The sequence below is a fragment of the Papilio xuthus genome, unplaced genomic scaffold (genome assembly GCF_000836235.2).
Source record: "Papilio xuthus unplaced genomic scaffold, Pxut_1.1 DF827680.1, whole genome shotgun sequence".
Taxonomy (NCBI): domain Eukaryota; kingdom Metazoa; phylum Arthropoda; class Insecta; order Lepidoptera; family Papilionidae; genus Papilio; species Papilio xuthus.
The window spans coordinates 3045885-3064428 of record NW_013530969.1 but is presented as its reverse complement, the minus strand read 5'-3'; the positions used below and the strand labels follow the sequence as shown (position 1 = coordinate 3064428).

The 18544-nt window shown below is 37.2% G+C and overlaps 4 protein-coding genes across 4 annotated transcripts in view; 1 reads left to right on the top strand and 3 right to left on the bottom strand.

Annotated features, from left to right (window-relative positions):
- Window positions 1–5: 5 nt before the first annotated feature.
- Window positions 6–4927, bottom strand: IntS8 (integrator complex subunit 8). Its single transcript, XM_013311697.1, has 9 exons — window positions 4619–4927; window positions 4145–4351; window positions 3672–3769; window positions 3255–3385; window positions 1399–2983; window positions 1134–1299; window positions 712–1057; window positions 383–626; window positions 6–273 (listed from the first exon to the last, which is right to left on the bottom strand). Exons 1-9 carry the CDS (start codon window positions 4734–4736, stop codon window positions 34–36), a joined length of 3135 nt encoding a protein of 1044 aa, XP_013167151.1. The 5' UTR covers window positions 4737–4927; the 3' UTR covers window positions 6–33.
- A 2399-nt stretch (window positions 4928–7326) lies between these two features.
- On the bottom strand, window positions 7327–11406 carry LOC106117511 (lipopolysaccharide-induced tumor necrosis factor-alpha factor homolog). The gene is given in 3 exon segments (NM_001312329.1): window positions 7327–7904; window positions 9165–9456; window positions 11364–11406. Coding segments are annotated over 3 exon segments (411 nt in total). The 5' UTR covers window positions 11377–11406; the 3' UTR covers window positions 7327–7798.
- A 1165-nt stretch (window positions 11407–12571) lies between these two features.
- LOC106116919 (translation initiation factor IF-2-like) lies at window positions 12572–13213 on the bottom strand. The gene has a single exon (XM_013310978.1). The coding sequence runs from the start codon at window positions 13211–13213 to the stop codon at window positions 12572–12574; it is 642 nt and encodes a 213-aa protein (XP_013166432.1).
- The window catches only part of Mid1 (calcium-permeable channel component Mid1), a 36818-nt gene continuing 31486 nt past the window's right edge, over window positions 13213–18544 (top strand). Inside the window, exon 1 of the mRNA XM_013310977.1 lies at window positions 13213–13271. The gene's annotated coding sequence lies outside the window, so the exon portion shown is untranslated. The remainder of the gene's footprint in view (window positions 13272–18544) is intronic.

The window sequence follows — 18544 nt, the reverse complement described above, 5'->3', positions numbered from 1 at the left end:
TAATAAATTCCTAATAATATTTATTGGTCTTTGTTAAGCGACGTATTGATTGGTGAGAGCTCTGAGGAGACGCGCGCGCCTGACGGCGGCCGCCTCGCGCTGTATGTCCTCGCTGTTGTTGGCGTTGAGCTCGAGCGCGCCGGCCGCCTTCACTGCGCGTGCGCGTCTCCCGCCCTCCCCGCGCCGCGCGTGCAGCGCCACCGCCACCTCCAGCAGCGTGCCGTCCCACAGGCACCCGTAGTATGCGTCCATCGCGTCCGCGGCGTTCCCACTCTATATTCGTTAAACATATATAATAGAATAACACGCAAAATTTATTGATTCTTGAAATTTCATAAGTCAGTTTCAACATAATTTGCAAGCACACTATATGGGTAGTGACCTTTTCGGCGAGGCATTTGAATGCGGTGGTGTAGTCGGGCTCGTCGGGCAGCTGGCAGAGCGCGGCGGCCTGCGTGGGCGCGCCGAGGGCCTGGCAGCAGCGGGCTGCGCGGCGCGCTATGCTGCCCTCGTCGGGCGCGCGCTTCGCGAAGTGCCAGCTGCCGGCCGCCAGCGCGCACAGGTATCGCCGCAGCGCCGCGCCCCATCGCGCCCCGCACATCTCCACGTCCCCGTACAGACGGAGCCTGCCCGCGACACATTTTTGAACACTTGTGTTAGCAATTAGAACTAAATGGAGGAAAAGAACTTGTTTCGAACGAAAACACCCACCAGGACGTATTATATGGGTACAACTTCAGACTTCTCTCGAGTAGATCCGTGAGAGATTCGATGATATGCTTAGTATTGTAGTTGTTCATATTGGATATGGTGGAAGGCCAGAGGGTGGTGTACTCCACGACCAGTTCCAAGGAGCTGTCGTCCACGATCAGGTTGTATATCCTGGCGAGGAGCGAGAGCATGACGCTGATGGCCAGGGGCTCCCGCAGGCTCGCCAGGAACGCGTTGAAGGAGTTCCTCGCTTCGGACGAGTTAGGTGCATCGCGGGAGTGCGAGGCCACCCCACTCGAGGTTCGCTTTACGGGACCATTAGAACCGTTGCAGTATACCGCAAGAGCTGAAAACGTACACTTTGTGTAACTTATTTGTGCAAGATTTAAATACGACTCATATAATATGTAATAAATGTATACCATAGTCCCACAAGGCGCGTGGAAATTTCCTGGTAGCCTTGCCGCGCTGCAGCTCGAGGCAGGCGGCGCAGAGAGCGGCGGCCACCTCGCCCGCACCTCCTGCCCCCACCCCTGCTCCGTCCCACTCGCACGCATTCACCAGACACGTCCAGCACGCCTCCAACACCTACATTACCATTTTAGATAACAAGCAAACCAGACGAATTTCCTTTAAACCTACATTTTGCAGCAAACGTAATAAAAAATATGACCCTGATTGATATACCTGTGGTCGTGGCGCGACGCTGTCGCCGGATGCGGCGGCTGTGATGGCGGCCCTGCATTTGTTGGCCAGTACTGTCAAATTGAGCCGGTGGTGCGGCCATTCGCTGAGCATCACATTTACTTGCAAGTAAAGCACTTCCCATGACAACAGGCGACACAGTCGGTACATTATCGAGTCCGATCCCCCGCCGACCTGGTTGCGGACCTCGCTTTCCAACACGGAGAGCATAGATAGAGCGACGCGGGAGCACCCGGCCTCCGCCCTCGCTCGGGCGGCGCCCGACACTATGTATCCAAAGTCTTGCAAGAATCCTCGAGGCAAAGAAACCAGTGCATTCGCCAAGGTGCCGGCGGGCTTCCACGACGGACTTATTTTCCAGAGCGGAGACGAAGGCGATGTAATTGCTAACGTAACCAAACACATTCGCACATCGTCAGCCGTCGATGCCTCCACGAGTCGCTTCTTCAGCTTTCCCAATCCGAGTTCGGGGACGCTTTTAGAATCGAAACCTGGCGCATCCCAGTCGTCGGTGAGGAGCTCTCTTGGAATATCCATGTTCTCATCGTCACCATTCATCGGATCATTAATAATTTGTTTCAAATTATCATCAGATATTAATTTCCTTCTTACCTTTTCACTTGAATCAGCTCCAACGTATTTTCTTAAGTACTCGTCTATTCTATCGATTGGTATTTTGCATTGGGACGTTGCTAAATGTAAAAAGAAAATGTTTAACTTGCTCCAGTCGTCTTCTGATAAGTCGGATTGCAAAACTGGGCCCAGAGCCCAGAATAGCAAGTCATAAAATTTGTTACCCAGAGTTTTAAGTTTGTTAAGGAAATCAGGATGTGTTGACGGTATGCCGCCTTCGAGGGCATATCTCACAGCGTTTAGTGCTGAAACTCTATTTAATAGATCTCTGGCAACAGTAAAGGCACCACTTGAAGCCGATCCTTGTATATCTAGTTCTACAACTTCTCTATGTATCATTGGGATTTCTCTAGCCAGATTGTCGGCTTGTAAAATAGCTATTATCCCAGCATAATGATTTGCTACAGACTCTTGAAGTTTCTGTAACAACGTAGGTTCTTCATTGAGCAATTCGTAACCTAAATTTAGTGCTCTTATATAACCTACAATATCATCATTTGTCATACTAGCATAATTGAAATTATTCCACGGCATTTCCCTTTGAAATCCATAGCCTTTTATTTCCACAATTTTTTCAAGTAGTTTTGCATTTTCTCTGCAACCGAGTATATGTTTTTTTGCCATATCATGTTGTCCATAAAAGAAATAATTGTAGCATAAATCAAAATGAATTTGCATTGCAAGTTCATACTGGTTAATGAAGACATCTCCTGCATTCCAATTATGGTTCATATCATTACAATCCTCCGTTAAATGTATGAATGACTCCATTACTGGTATTTTAATTGATTTAGGGGTTCTATGACTTGTACATTCTGTTAGAACACTTTCTAAATATTTAATACTTTGTAAGCGAGATGTGTCACACATTCGAAGTATTTTTTCAAAGTTTTGATTCATAGGACTGTAACCTGTATCTGTTTGCATTCCGGGTCTAATAAAAGAGAAAAATTATATTAATCTAGCTATCGCCCGCGACTCCATCCGAGCTGGATTTAAAATAAATTAATTAGTAGCCTATATGTTCCTCTAAACTATGCTTAACCTCTATGTTAAATTTTAGTAAGATCCATGCAGCCGTTCTGGAGATACCTTCTAATAAACAAACATGCATCCATCCAAACATTCGAATTTATAATATTAGTAAGATAGTAAGATTGATAGTAGTATAAAATTTTTTTTCAATAATTAATGTCAATACTTACACATGTACAAAAGGCATTTTTGTAGACTTAGCGAATAAGGCAGCTTTAACAGGAAATCTTAGTATCCATCTATGATATAAAGTCAGTGCAAATTGTACTTGAGGTTTGTTTAATAACTCTGTTGGTATTTCCTAAAATGAATCACATTTATTTAAATTTTATCATATATACAATAAGCATACACCCTGTAGTACATAAAATATGGTTTAAATCTATAATTGAAAAACATTTGGTAGATGGCGGGATTCAAACACAGGAACTGCAGACAAGTCCATTACTTAAACTCTAAGCCACTGATTCTCCTAAAAAAAGTTTCTAACAGAATAGTGAACATAATTACAGTTTGTAATAAACTCTACATAACTAAATGTTTATTCCGTAACAGCCTGCTAGAAATAATGTATGAAGTCTATTTACCTGTGGTGGGACCGCAAATGCTGTGTCAGTGGCTACATAAACAAGATCTTGCATCAGCTGTTGCTGTATTTGTGGAGGTAACTTTGTTTCAAATACATCTGAAATTATTCGTCATAAATAAACATGCGTTACCTAAAAATAATGTAATTTTGTACTAAACTAGCTGTTCCCCGTGACTCCGTCCATGCGGCATTTAAAAAAACTTAATAAGTAGCTTAAGTATTCTTCAAGACTATGTTCTACATGACCTTTTTGTTTTATTTCAGGTCTTGTACATGTAGTGTGTGACATTTATAATTAACCAATGTTGCAGAAATATAATTTGCTGACTTTTCTGTCTCCTTCTAGGTACTCAGAGTCTCCTCTCTCTTCAGAGAGGAGTCCATTTGGTACAATTAAAGTTGTACAGAATAAGTTTATTATCACATTATTTTACATAACTTTCATATCAAACAGTACATAATTTTGATTACCCAAGTTCCAATGAAGTGTGGCAGCTATCTTAAGAGCCAGAATCTTCAGTGCTAGTTGTTTTCTAGAAAATTGTAAAGGTGTAGTTGTCACTGTTGGCGGACTGGGTGGACCATCCACATCAACAACTCTTTCACTTGCAGCTTTTGATGCTGAATTCTTCGCATCAACTGATAAGAATTCTTCTATAAGCTCACATGCTGATGGTTCTGTTATTAAGAAAATACTATTTGATAATTAAAAATCATAAAACTTAACTGTCAGACCTCCAATGACACAAAGAGCAAAAAATCGGAATGGAATTACACTTTAAAAGCAGTTTAGGATACTGGAGGTCGAAATGCAACCAATATGCCTAAAAAATGCATACAATGTAATACAATTCTATTAGTAATATATAAAATTACCTGTCATGGGCGCGAAAATCATTAATATTGCCGTTTTAACTATTTGAATAATAATGAAAGTTTACTAACCTGGATTTCTTTTACTGAGGTGTTTTTTTAATAGAGTAGGATCAAGTATAAATTCAAACCAGAGGATAGTGTCTGGTGATATGGGTACAGTTCCTGGTCTTAATAAATCTACATCCATTGCTAAGCTTGCTCAGAGACCAATAAGTCTCATATAAGAAAAATAGATCATCAGAAAGTCTTTGGGTTTTTATTTCAGAAACACTGTTGTTTCAGATCTATCTTGCTACTACACTTACTCTAAACTGTTAAATGGTTCTAGATAAATACTAAAAACCGATTCCAAAACCCTAGGTTATTTACAACGCAAAGCCAAATAAAAATATGTCAATGTCATAATGACAGATGACGTCATGTCATGTTAATTTTTTTACTATTTGCAAAGACACACGTAACGGGAACGTTCTGTGTACGTCAGTTTTAATTTTAATTTCTTTTTTTTGGTAAACCCACCATTCTGATTGCATTTGTCGATTTTCTTCATTACTTTTAGTTTCTGATTGTGATCTTATTTGATAGTAAAGATTACAATTTTACATTCATTACACCTTCTTTATGCGGGTGTTATACAATTTCAAACTGTGAGAGTGAGATTATAAATATGTGACACTTTCCCTTTACCCTGCTTCTCCCTGTACTTGAATTTTAACTTCTAGACAGATTGAATCTCAAAGGCATAATGATGAATACGCAATAAGAAAAGTCGCGGGGCATAGATAGATAACATGGAAGACTATGCAATATCTATATGATGCTATGCTATCCACTTTACGCGGCATATTTAGGTACACTTGTAATATATTTAGCGTTATCTATCTAAGCATTCGATAACCAATGGATATATCGTGTGTTTCCGATAACTTGCACTGCGCTACAAACAAGTAGTAGTTTATCCGATACTTATCTTCGATAGTTTGTTTTTAAATTAGAATCTTTATACTTGCTCCATATTATACATTTGTCACATGCAATAAGTAACAGAAATAACTTTTTTCTTCCATTTATTATAATTAAATGTACATGTAACTAGTGTGCTGTAATTTTCTAAGTGGTTTATTTGTAACAATTTATTTATTGTATATTGGGAAAGCAAGTGAGTGAATTGTTTTATTCTTATTATATTTAAATAAAATTATCGTTAGTGCATTTGTAGTATATCGACATCGTAGGATATTTCATGTGTGTTGATTTAGTAATATCATGGTGAGGTGTAAAATTTAATCAGTAGAACACTTTTTCGTTCATATAACTTCGTCATATTATCATCAAATTTAAGTTATAATAAGCTGTTAGAAAATATTGAATAAATCGATAATGTCATTGTATTTCGACTATTTTACGGCTTCAATTTTCCGAATATAAATTGACAAAGTACATAATCGGTCAGCGACATTCATACATTTCCATCTAATCTTATATGTTCCAATATTTTAGTGGATACAAACTCATACGAGCAGATCAGGCAGAGTAATAATGATGTTTACATCGAGATGGACCTCTTGCGCGTGGGCTCGGAGCCAGTGGGCATGCGCTGTCCACACTGCCATGAGGATGTTATGACCAGGGCGGCGTATAAGAACACCACTCTAACTCACATAATTGCAGTGATACTGGGGGTGTTGTTTTGGTATGGTTCCACGTTACGTATTATGTTGTTAATATAAATAAAAAATCGTAATAATCAGATTATTAAGGAAATTTATTATCTAGATATGAATACCGCAAATGAATGCAGACCGCTCTAAACTTGAATATCTAGTAGGTTTCAGAAAAAATAACTAATTATAAAACATTGTTGTTCTTTACAAGGCAACACTTTTACGATAAATACTTTTTAAAATTTTCAGGTGGCTGTGTTGTTGCATAATACCGTACGTAGTGAAAAGATGGAAAAACGTGGAGCACTATTGTCCCAATTGTCAAAGGTTTCTTGGAGTTTACACAAGGAAAACGATTTTATAAAAATGCGACTTTTTACATAGAGATTAGATATAATTGTTAATTTTGTTAGTTAAATTTAGAATATGTCTGTTTGTAATTTAAACAATGTAAAAACATCCAGGGAGTTTATTTCGCGAGTGTGTTTATTATTTTTTATCGTTAAAGTTTCGATTTTGAGAGTTTAAGTGCCAATAATTTAAAGAATACTATTTTTTACGCACGATAAATAACCAAAACTCGTTCGTCAAACCGTCTAGATTTTAAACGCAATGGAAGGAAAGGATAGATAGTACGCTGACATAAGAAACTCCAAATATATGCTTTTATTATTAAAACATTTTACGCTACAATGTCTGATAAAATTTTAAACTGAAAACTTCTCTATTGTTTTCCTTGTCACATTTAAGAGATTTTAGTTAAGTTTATGGAAGTTTATTTTGGCCGCAATATCTTTGCTTGTTCAAATGCAACAAAGTTGCGAATCTACTGGAAGCTTTTCTTCCTTTAATAATTTACGTCACAAATTATAAAATACAATTAAAATGTGTTGTGAATGTTACCTTAATTGTAATCATTTGTTTTAATAATGTTTAAAAATAATAAACTGAAAAGTATTGACAACCGATAATTACTAGGATGCATTTATTTACATAAATATCTTAAAATTTACATGTTTTTTGAACATTTTATGCTTTCGGTAACAATATATAATTTAGGTTAAAAATAAAAATTCCGATTGTATAAAAAATTATATTTAAATAAGTAGAAAATTTCGAATAAAAATTAAATTTATACAACATAATTTTTAGTTTTAATGTAATAATGACGTAACTAGTATACCTTAAACATAAAATATGTCTTAAAAAGAACTTAAAAAGAATTATAAACATATCACAGAATAGAAATTTTCCATAAATGTTTGTAGAAAATAATTAAGAAAACATACAAATACATTAGAAATAATCAAAACGCATGTTACATATGTATATATTCCTTGTATGAAAAACATACGAACATAGTTTTATATATTATCTAAAAATATAGAGATAAATCCGCCTTTATCAAATTTTAGTTTCATCATATTAATATTTATTTTTTATTGCGTTTAAACATTTATTACAAATCATTACATTTTTCCTAATCCTTCGTTCATTTCTTCTATCGGAGTTCAAACACAGTTATTTTTCCAAAGGTACACGAGTTTATTACATTAAGAATAAATTGGCAATGTATTATATTTAATCAAGACGGTACGTAGGTACCGATGAACGCTCTACATTTAGGGCAAAAATGATTTGCAGATTTACAGGATCGCATACAGTAGGGGACGAAGCAACCGCAACAGCATCTGTAAAACGACACATTACTCAAAAATATATTCCAGCTTAATACCTTCAAGCGTTCTTGATAAAAAGGGTATTGACAGACAGATGGACGGTCAACAAAGTGATCCTATAAGGGCTCCGTTTTTTTCCTTTCGAGGTATGGAACCCTAAAAACAGTATACTGTGTCTCGTTTCAACAGAATGCATAAATAAAGAATGTAAAGAAAAGTAAAATACCAAACATGGCGGCCAAAACTTTATCAAACACTTGCTGTCGCCCGCGACGTCGTCCGCGCGGATTTAATAAAAAAAGTTAATGAGTTCCGGCGACATCCATTCAGCCGTTTTGAAGATACCTTCAAAGAAACATCCATCATCCATCCATCTAAACATCCACATTAATAATTTAAGATTTTCAGTTATTTCGGATGAGAAAAAAAATACATGAATATTATAAAAATAAAATAGCTGTATGTGTGAAAAATGTGCTTCAAGATATTTTACAAATTCTAGCGGGAACTGTACTTGTAATAAAAATAATGACGTGATGTGATACTTGACTGCGTACAATGTGTTTTTATTAGCGGCGTAATTAAAGTGAATGAGTTGTTTCTCATATCAGAGTGTTACGTCAGAGAGATCAAATATCATTCATCGTTATCTCTTCCTCTCCACAATGTAAGTTCTTTGAGAAAATGTCGTAATGAGGCATCAAAAGAAAAACTTTTGATACAATTTTACAAACATAATTAATGCTAACATCAACAAAGAAGAGAAAGCAAGAAAATCATGGCTGTGTTTATTTTGTAACTTAAATAAAATCAAAAAAACTTATCGACCGTCAGCCGTATTGCTTTCAAAATTATGAAAACATAATAAGTAATTACTGGCAAATGATTCAACCGACATTGAGCGTCGGTTCTTGTAACTGATATATTAACAATTCTCCATTTAATACGTTTTTTTTAACATTCAAAAAGTGAGAGGCACAAATTGTCTACATTTGCACGTTAAAATAATTCTGAACTTATAAAGAAAGTAATCGGATGCGTTCCTTCCTTCTCGGAACCCTCTTCTATTGCACTTGAGTTTGGCCACCGAAGGGATTAAGTGGGTCAAATCCCACATAACCCTGTCTTCCTAAAGCAGGGTAACTTTAAAAGATTTCCCCCGACACAAAACAAGGTAGCTCTGTCGGAGTACAAACATTTCGTACAGATTTTTTAACAATGGATATTTGTATAATAGTAAGTATATATTATAATAGTAATTATAAGACTTACCCAGTTAATATACAAAGTCCAGCTGATATAATATGCGTTCGATTGTTAGCCGCGTAGTTTACTCGAGTGACTACAGATCTGTTGCAGTTGGGGCAAGTGATCCCTGTTGGTCCTGGTCCTATTTTGATTTCACTGGTGTCGGATGACGAGGGAGCACTGGTGACGACCACCGTGCGCGGCTGCGCTGTGGGAGCTGCTGGGGGTGGGGGGTTGTCGCCGAAGTAGGATGGCGGCGGTGCTGGGTTCGGTGCGTTGGGCTCGTACGGTGGTGGAAGACCCATTTTATTTTCCACTGAAATGTAATTAGGTTTATTTGTAGCTTAGCAGTTGAAATGCATAGTTCTGGGTTAAGGTGATGCTCAAATGTTTTTTTTAAGAAGATGAAAGAATATATGGAATTTATTCAATTGTTTTCTGTAATAAATAACGCAGCTTTGACCATGATTCCGTAATGTGGTGTTAAAAACAATAAAATCTAAGCTTTCAAAAGAAAACTTATTGGTTATTGATACTGTAAGATGAAGGATAAGTAGTGTGCTTTTAATCTAGAAGCTAGAAAACTGTCTTCTGATCTCACGCATTCCAATGAATTCGTTCGAAGAAGTTCGCGTTTAAAGTCATTAGTAAAATAATTGAAGTGAGCAAATTAGTATATTTTTATTAAAATAGCATTTGTAATTCCATTTGGATGCGCCTCAAAAGTAACTGAGCATTTTAACAGTCTCCAAAAAGAACGATGGTCTCGATTAGTATGCACATTTTTTTGTTAAAATATAGTACGTGCAAAATGTAAAATACCAATAGAAAACAATTCATACATTGTACAATTAGCATCGCATTGTTCAGTTCAATTTGTGAGTGGGTCAAAGCTGTTTATTCGTGCAATAATTTCAAATTAATTTTCCATGTATGAATGGGAAAGCGTGCGGGCAACGTGTTGTAAACACTGATCACGTTCCCATTGTGCTCAGTTTACGTTCCGTTACACGATTGTTGATGTTACATGATTATGCAAGTGCAAGTAATTGACATATTGTGTGATTTTGCATATCAAATTCATAGCATATAGGCACAAAGATAAGCGACAATTGAGTCCGATTTAGATTTATACGAAAAAAAATATTTTGTTGTTGCATTGTCCGTTAAGCGATCGATAGTGTTAAACCAATATTTTAACTTTAAGTTACTATGGCTAGTATCTTCGTGTACCAGTGAAATGATGTAGGATACAGGATAATTGTTCAATTGTTAAATTGTACGCGTAAAAATTGATGATGGTCGGAGTGATGTTTGAAGTCTATGCCCAGCAATGGGTATCACGTGACTGAAAATAACAAGGCATTGTGCTCCATATCCATTCTAAACGTGATATTTTATTTCTGATTAAACTTGTAACAAATCATGTTTTTATCACTTCAAGAGTCTTGGTAGAGGAAATTAACAGTTACAATTTCTATAGCGTATTCATGCATTGATTTCCTTAAGGATATTGTCACTTGTTTGCAAGTTTAAATTATTTCTCTTAGGTTTAAAGTGATTTATAAGATATCGATGTTGTAACTACAGCGGTGCTATGTAGGCCGTGAAGACAATCTTGTTAAGCAATACCGGAAAATTTCCGAAACTCCTTTTACCATGCGATTTTATTCCTTAGCTAAACGCATCATGTCACCAACAATTTTAAAATACAGATGGTCCGCACTAATCATTTATAATACATTAGTTCAATGTAAATGTTTTTATAATTTAATTATGTAAATGCGTTTGTAATTGCCAATTGGAATAAAATATTTTAAAGGCAAACCAGTCAAACAACATTATCCACGTCATGAACAATACGAGGAAGGCATTTTGTTAAGTAAATTCATTTGGAAATTACCAGTTTTGCAATAAAAAATATTTTTGGTAAAAAAATTTCTTAATAACTTAATTTCATATCTAGTACTTTTATGTATGTTCTTATACATATTCATAGGCATGTTATGAAAATAAAAAAAAAAACAATAAATCACAAGTGAATTTAAATTTAGAATGTTAACAAAAAAAAGTTATAACTGTTAAACGAGTTTACTTTTACTATTTGTCTTCAAAATGTATTTGATTGATGAAAATAGGATTTGTAATTCCTTTTGTTGCTTATGTTTTTATATTGATAAGTAAACAACGCGTTTCTTAATGAGATCGGTTAAAACTGCTTACTTGTTGCGTCCATTATGATGAAATTTTGACCTTCGCTCTGATTTCTTAATCCCACTAAACTCTTGAAATACTTGACGTGACGCAAAAACTGTCTGTCGTAATCAACAATTCGGTACACTGTCACACTTTGATCGAATTTAAATGATTTCAAAATCACGTAATAATTGTACAAAGTTAAAAGACAAAATCTGTCTAAAACTGTGTTGTTTACTTCGTAACGTTGCGCGGGAGTGAATGCACTCGACCTGCGCGCGCGCAACTTCGTTCCGCGGGACAGAGACGGATGCTAGTCGTTATAAGTGGGAGAGGAACAGACTGTGAAGCCGTACAGCCTCGGTTAACCCTTTCCGCTAGAACAAGTCTGGTCGCGCCTGCCTTATTATAATGGCAATCAACGAACAATGCGCAATATTGTACAAATATGTAATCTAGATACAATAACTACACAATCGGCAACGTCTTTTAATTATCTTAATTATTTGCTAGCTTTTTATGCCCGGCGTTGCCTGCGCGAATATATCATTGCAGAAAAATACTACATACTTACGCCAACTTAATCAACGAGATTATTAAAGAATAATGTAACTTTTTTTATGATTTTAAAATTAGTAGAAAAACACAATCGTGTGATCGAATGTAATTAAGAGGTCTTTGTTTTATATTAATTTTATCTGTATAGACTTTATTTTCTTCTTTAATATAAATAAATAGATCCAAACTAACAAATCATTCATAACAGATGTATAGTTATTATTTATTGCGAATAGTTTTATTAACCTTGAAGTCTACATTGTTTGCATATGTCACGGTTATGGCTACATCCAGAAGCTGTGCAGTATCACACTTCGAGTTTGCGTCTTAAGAGGCATTAAAATAAAACTTTGTCAATTGAATTACCTGCACCTGCAAGAATCCGTAAACATTTATTCATTTTCACAAACAAATATTTGTAACCTGAAACGAGAGATATGTGTAAGGAAACTGCTGAGAAAGTAAAAAAGTTATGTTACCTAATTCACGTTTTTCATAAGATTACCATGTTATTACTGTTAACTCTGACAGTGGAAAAACGCCATCTATTCAAACAATAGTAACTTCCTAAAACTTATTAGTGTGCTACGAGAGCCGAGGGCGGGCGGCCTTGCTACGGCGCTACGAGAGGGCGGCTGCGGCGGTGATGGCGGGCGGGTCCGGCTGCGCGCGCAGGCTTACATAACGAAAGCGGGTGCCGGGCGCGCGCAGCCAGCGAGGGGCGCGGGGCGCGGGGCGATCGATGCGCGCCCGGGGGGAGTCAGTCGAGCGGCGAGCAGCGACATGGCGGCGCGCCCACCCCGCGCGGCGGCCCCGCGGCCCGGGCCGCGCGAGTAGGTCGCCATGCGCGATGCGGTATGAGGCAGCGCCGCGCCCGGCGGGCCGGCCCCCGCTAGCGGCGCCGCCCCCGCCATGCGAGCGCCGCCGCTGCTGCTGCTGCTGCTGATGGCGGCCGCGGGCCTGGCCGTGAGTCCGCTCGCGCGCCTCAACCCCTGGCTGAGCGCGTGCGACCTGGAGGAGGAGGGCGCGGGCGGCGGGCGCGAGTGCGGGCGCGCGGCGTGCGGCGGCGGCGGCGGCGCGCAGCCCTCGCTGGCGGGGCGCGACGTGCCGCACCTGTGCGCGCTGGCGGCAAGCACGCGCGCGCGCCGCCTGGCCGAGCTGCGGCTGCGCGCCTGCTGCGAGCGCTCACCGGCCTCCGCGCTAGACCGCGGCGCACGCGCCGACGTGCTGGCCGGTGGGGAGCGCTGCGAGCGCACGTTGCGCGACCTCCTCGCGCTCGACGCGATGGTCGCGCGCGTGCACTGCGACTTCGCCACCATCCTCGATCGCTACGACTGTGACCAGCCCTTTTCGGTTCACACTTGTTACGAGTGCCAGGTGAGTGTTCATTATCGACGATCAAGTTTACCTGCTAGGACTTTACTCTCCCTGCTGGTGTTGTCAAGAAAGTGAATCAGTTTAAACTGCCTATTTCAAGATAACATCAGTCTACTCAGTATTGGGAACCATACTAGGCAACCTGTGCATATATGTTATAACACAGGCAAGAAAAACAACTTTTCACTAAAAAGATTCCGACTTTGTTTAGTTTGGTACAACTAGAAGGATAACTCAAAATGTTAGAAATGTAAACGACAACGTTTATAAATTCACAACGAGCAGTAATTAGGCTATTAGATCAAATGTCAATTACAGGTATTAGGTGGAATAAATCAAATCAAACAAAAGTGGTAAGATATTGTCCGGGGACACGGGACTGGCCGGCCCACGAGCACGCCGCGTGACTCGCGCCACTGGCTGCACGATTATATGCGTATATCGATCCATCAGAACAAGTCATACTTGAAAACCATGTCACAAGGTAACAGATATGTGATTCGATTCCACGATATCTCTATCTGAGAGACCTTGGTTTTATAGCTGAAGCGTAAACTAACCACATGTAATTTGTAATAATATAAGAAGTCGGTGTCAAGTGAAATGTTATAGCTCAAAGTTTTAGACGTTGTGTAACGTCTACATTTATTCCTTCCTTATACAAATAGCAATTTCATATGTGGTAAAGGAAAATTTTAACGAGTTAAAAGGCCTTAACGGGACATCCACGATGAATTGCCGTTAAAACATACAAAATGTTTCTTATTATGAAAACAATAACATCCACATATGTATAAGAGTGTGCAACAGTAAAAAGTTCACTATAAAACACTTTATCTTGATATGGATATACTTTCCACTGATGGGCACCAATCCAAGAAGTAAATTTCCCATGATTTAACATGAGTACCCATCGCATATTCATTAACGATGCTTATTATCTTTTTATTTTTGTTTTATTAATGTTTACTATATAACACATTATTCATTAAAATTATATTTATCACATTTTTCTCTTTAGTATAGAGTTAGCTGAACGATTGTAATAATTGTTTACCGTAAGGCAAACTACGGTTCGTATATAGCAAAGTCAACTCCCGATACATTTACGCCGTTAGGTACAAATTATTTATACTGCCTGAAGTAGTCTGTATATATGTCAACCTTAAGGTTTGAAAATCCAAAAAAAATCTTATATCTAAATGCGATGTTAAAATTTGTATGTTTTCTTTTTTGTTTTCTTCCATGATATTTTTTTTTTTTATTTAGCTCTAATAAAACTTAAACAAAACGTGAAAATACAGCAAGTGACAATGTCATTTCAATGTGCAAAGTGCAAGGGTTTATTTCAGTTGTAATACACTTTAAACAAATATTTCCGCGTTCAATAGAGTTCGTTTAGACGAGCAAATTGGCATCCGGCGACCGGTCATGTCATGTTCACTCTCTATTGTGCACTCGACAAACGCTTCCTTACAACCTTTACTACAACTATAGATATTTTACTCTGACTTTAAAAATTTAAAATAAAATTTAGTTTATTGACCAAACAGCCCGATTATGGTATAATTTTATGAAAAAATACACACTAATTGATAACTCGTTTCTTTTTTAAATCGGCTAAAAACCTCAATTTTTAATACTTGGGAAGGTATCTTTATTTATAAGTGTAAATAAACAAAAAGGCTTCATTAAACTTCCTCTTATTAATGCTTAATTTAGTGCGGAAATAATTGCATAACCTAAGCTTAATTTTATAGACGAAATAATGCTGTCTGTTGTGTCCGCGTTTAACGACATTTTTAATTTAAATAAACTGCAACGTTGTATGTAAAACTGCTTTTATAATATCAGTACTCGAAAACATTTATCAATAAAAAAAGTTATGGTGAGTGAGATTTGAATTCCTTATTGCAATATTTTTAGAATTTGATTTCTCACATCCTCTATATGTATGTTGTGGAAATGTATTATAATCCAGGGAAAAAGACAAACCGAATGACACCTCAGTTATCAAAATTGGTTTATTTGTTTAGGCTGAAGGCCAATGGAATTTACATACATACATTCAAAGCCACATACATAAAACAAACTTACATACAAGGAAAAACATCAAACCCTTTGTTATACGAGTAAACTATAATAATAAAAAAATATAAATTAAATTTGTTTACGTTATTTAAAGGTATACGAGTATCATCATCATCATCATCGTCATCACCAGCTCACTATACGTCCCCACCGAGGAGTTCGGAGCCTACCCTAAGTAAGGGGTGACTAGGCTATAATCAACCACGCTGGCCAAGTGCGGGTTGGTTGACTTCACACATATCTTTGAATTTCTTCTCAGATATATTCACATATGTACATTTATCCGACGTTCTTACAGTGAAGGAAAACATCGTCATAGAGTATAGTACACATAATTAAACATTGTCCAGACGTTCAACTTTTGAAAAATAATTTTATTGCCTTCAAAAGTTACTTATCTGTTCTGTAAACATGAAACAAACAACTGTACAATATCAAAACAAACATGATTTAATTGAGGTTGAAATAACTTCCGAGTGTCGGATACGTTGCACAGTTGTTAAACAATGAAAGCGTCTGCAAGCATTTCGATACGGCCATTTGGCGTGCGTGTGGCGTGCCTCTAACCGTTCGCCGAGTGTGTGGGGACGTCACCTGCCTCTAGAACACTGGAAAGCTTTCAAGCATTTACCACTCCGTTAACTTCGTTCCGTTATTACGAATACAAGGTACAGTTCTTGTTCACGACGAATTTTCAGTTAACGTTTTCGATTCGTTATATTTTAAATCTATTGCTACATTTCTTTGAGATAAATACATGTAGGAATTATTTTAATTTTTCCTTAATTATACTAAATCCTTTTAGATCTTTTAGAGTAAATTACTTAAAAAAGTCAAGAACTGTGTTAGGTAATATTTATACTTATCAAAATAGTACATATTCCTAACGATAGAATCCATTTTTAGTGATTGGAATGTCAATTTTTATTAAACACAAAGTGGAAAAAATATGATTTTTTAGGTAATATTCAAGCTCGATTTAGACTCTGTTTAAATTTAAATATAATTTTCTTACACAAACGACTTAAAATAACTAATTGGATTTTGTCATAATGCCATCTACTAAGTAATGCGAGAACTGGCTTAAATTTTACTTTTAATCCAAAAGCGTTGCAAATGCGGTTTACAAAGATAAGAAATCTGTTATAAAATTAACTAAGAAAAAATGTATGCATATTGTACATTACGGCATGTCATAAAAATACCAAAATATTTGTATAATCATACATCTTACTATCTTATATACACTAATCTTGTTATCTTACTAATATTATAAATGTGATTTAGATGGATGACAAGATGTTAATACACTATCTCCAAACATCTAAACGGATCTAGCGAAAATTTAGCATACATGGATGGATGAACATAATATAAAATACCACAATAATTTCTTATAAATTCCGCACGAACAAAGTCGCGGGCAAAACCTAGTTTTATTAATATTAGAAATGCGATAGTTTGGATAGATGGATATTTATTAGCAGGTAACTCCAAAATGTTTAAATGTATTTGAAATTTGTCACATAAATAGATTACTGTCCGAAATAGCGCATCTTATTATGGCAACATTTTATTTCTACTGTCTACATAATTTTGTCAGGTATGTAATTTATGATATAAAAAAAGAAGTATTTTTCTTCGTATTGTATATATTAATAGATGTTTACGTGTTAAAAATTGACTTTGTCAGGAGTTCGTAATTAAAATTTTTATTGCGGTGAGGGTAGTTGCTAAAATTGCACTCTTTTCATAGACTACGTTGTAATTTGTTAGTGGAGCGTGTACTTCGGTGTCATTATAGCTTTTGACTCTTAATAACATCATCATCATCAGCTTTTCTCTGCCCACTGCTCGGCAATTCCTCAGTATCTTCTACAGTTTACGGCCTTCCACATCCAATGACTTACCGCTGTCCACACAAATCATCGGTCCACCTGGCTGGAGGGCGCCCCATATTCGTGTTCCACTTTCTTCACCTCCATTGCCGGATATTCCTCGCCAACCTAGATTGGTAAGTTAAAATTTAACATTTTATTTTGAATTAATATAATCGAGTGAACGTAAATATGAGTGTATTTCAGCAAAACGTTTTAAAAAGGGCGAGTTGGCTTTCTAATTAGGTCGCGTGAACTCGGATTCCTAAAAAGGTTTTCATTGTCATTGAGAGTTCTTTGAGAGCCGCAGTGCAACATTTGCTCACTTATACGAAGATATCTTTAAGATATTTTGGCTCTGTTATTATTTTAAGTTAATTATTTTTTAATAAACGTATTAATGATAGCATAGCAAGATGATGGAAATAGAACATTTTTTTTTATATCAGAAGATGGCAAACGAGCGAGCGGCCACCTGAAATCACTGAAATAGCGAAGTGACCGTTGCCCATAGACTTACGCAATTGCATATGCGTTGCCTACTTTTAATCGACGGAGGAGAGGATGCACAGAAAGAAAATATTTTCCCTTTCCATGCATCCTCCCATCCGGAAAGTCCACTTCCACTACCCATCCTCTCCTTATGAAAAGGGTGGGAAGGAAAAGAGGACTAAATTAGGCCTCCGGGACGCAAACTCATCAGACAAAACGCGGAATTGCTTTCACTTGACGCCTGTCTTCTGTGTGGTCGTCGCATTTCACCGGGCGAGCCGGGCCAAATCCTGCGAAGGTGTTAAAGCGGGCTCTACCACTGTTAATATCTCTAACGAATAAATTGACTAAATAATTTTAATGATATGTAGTTTTAAATAGGTCGACTTATGTCGGGTTTCTGAAGTCCATTTATTGAACGTTTAACTATTCAATTGTGTCATTTAACGCGATGGATGCATGGATGTCGATGTAATTTGGTATAGTTGTAGATCACAGTCTGAAAGAACAAATACGTCTACCTATGATATGAAAAGTATACGGTTTTTGTGAGATGTATTTGAGTCACACATTTACTCAATAGCAACGGTACAACACTCACATAATCTCGAGTTACATTACTCTTTTTTGTTTCTGCACAATGAAAGTCGCAGGCAAAAACTAATCCTTTGACACATATTAACATGTTAATTGTATCAGTTAGCTATTCTAACGAGTTAAAATACATTTTGGAACGTAGGTACATTACCAAACTCTTGGGACTAATTGTCAACAACAAGTAATTGTTATGCAAGTGGATTAACAAATCCACTT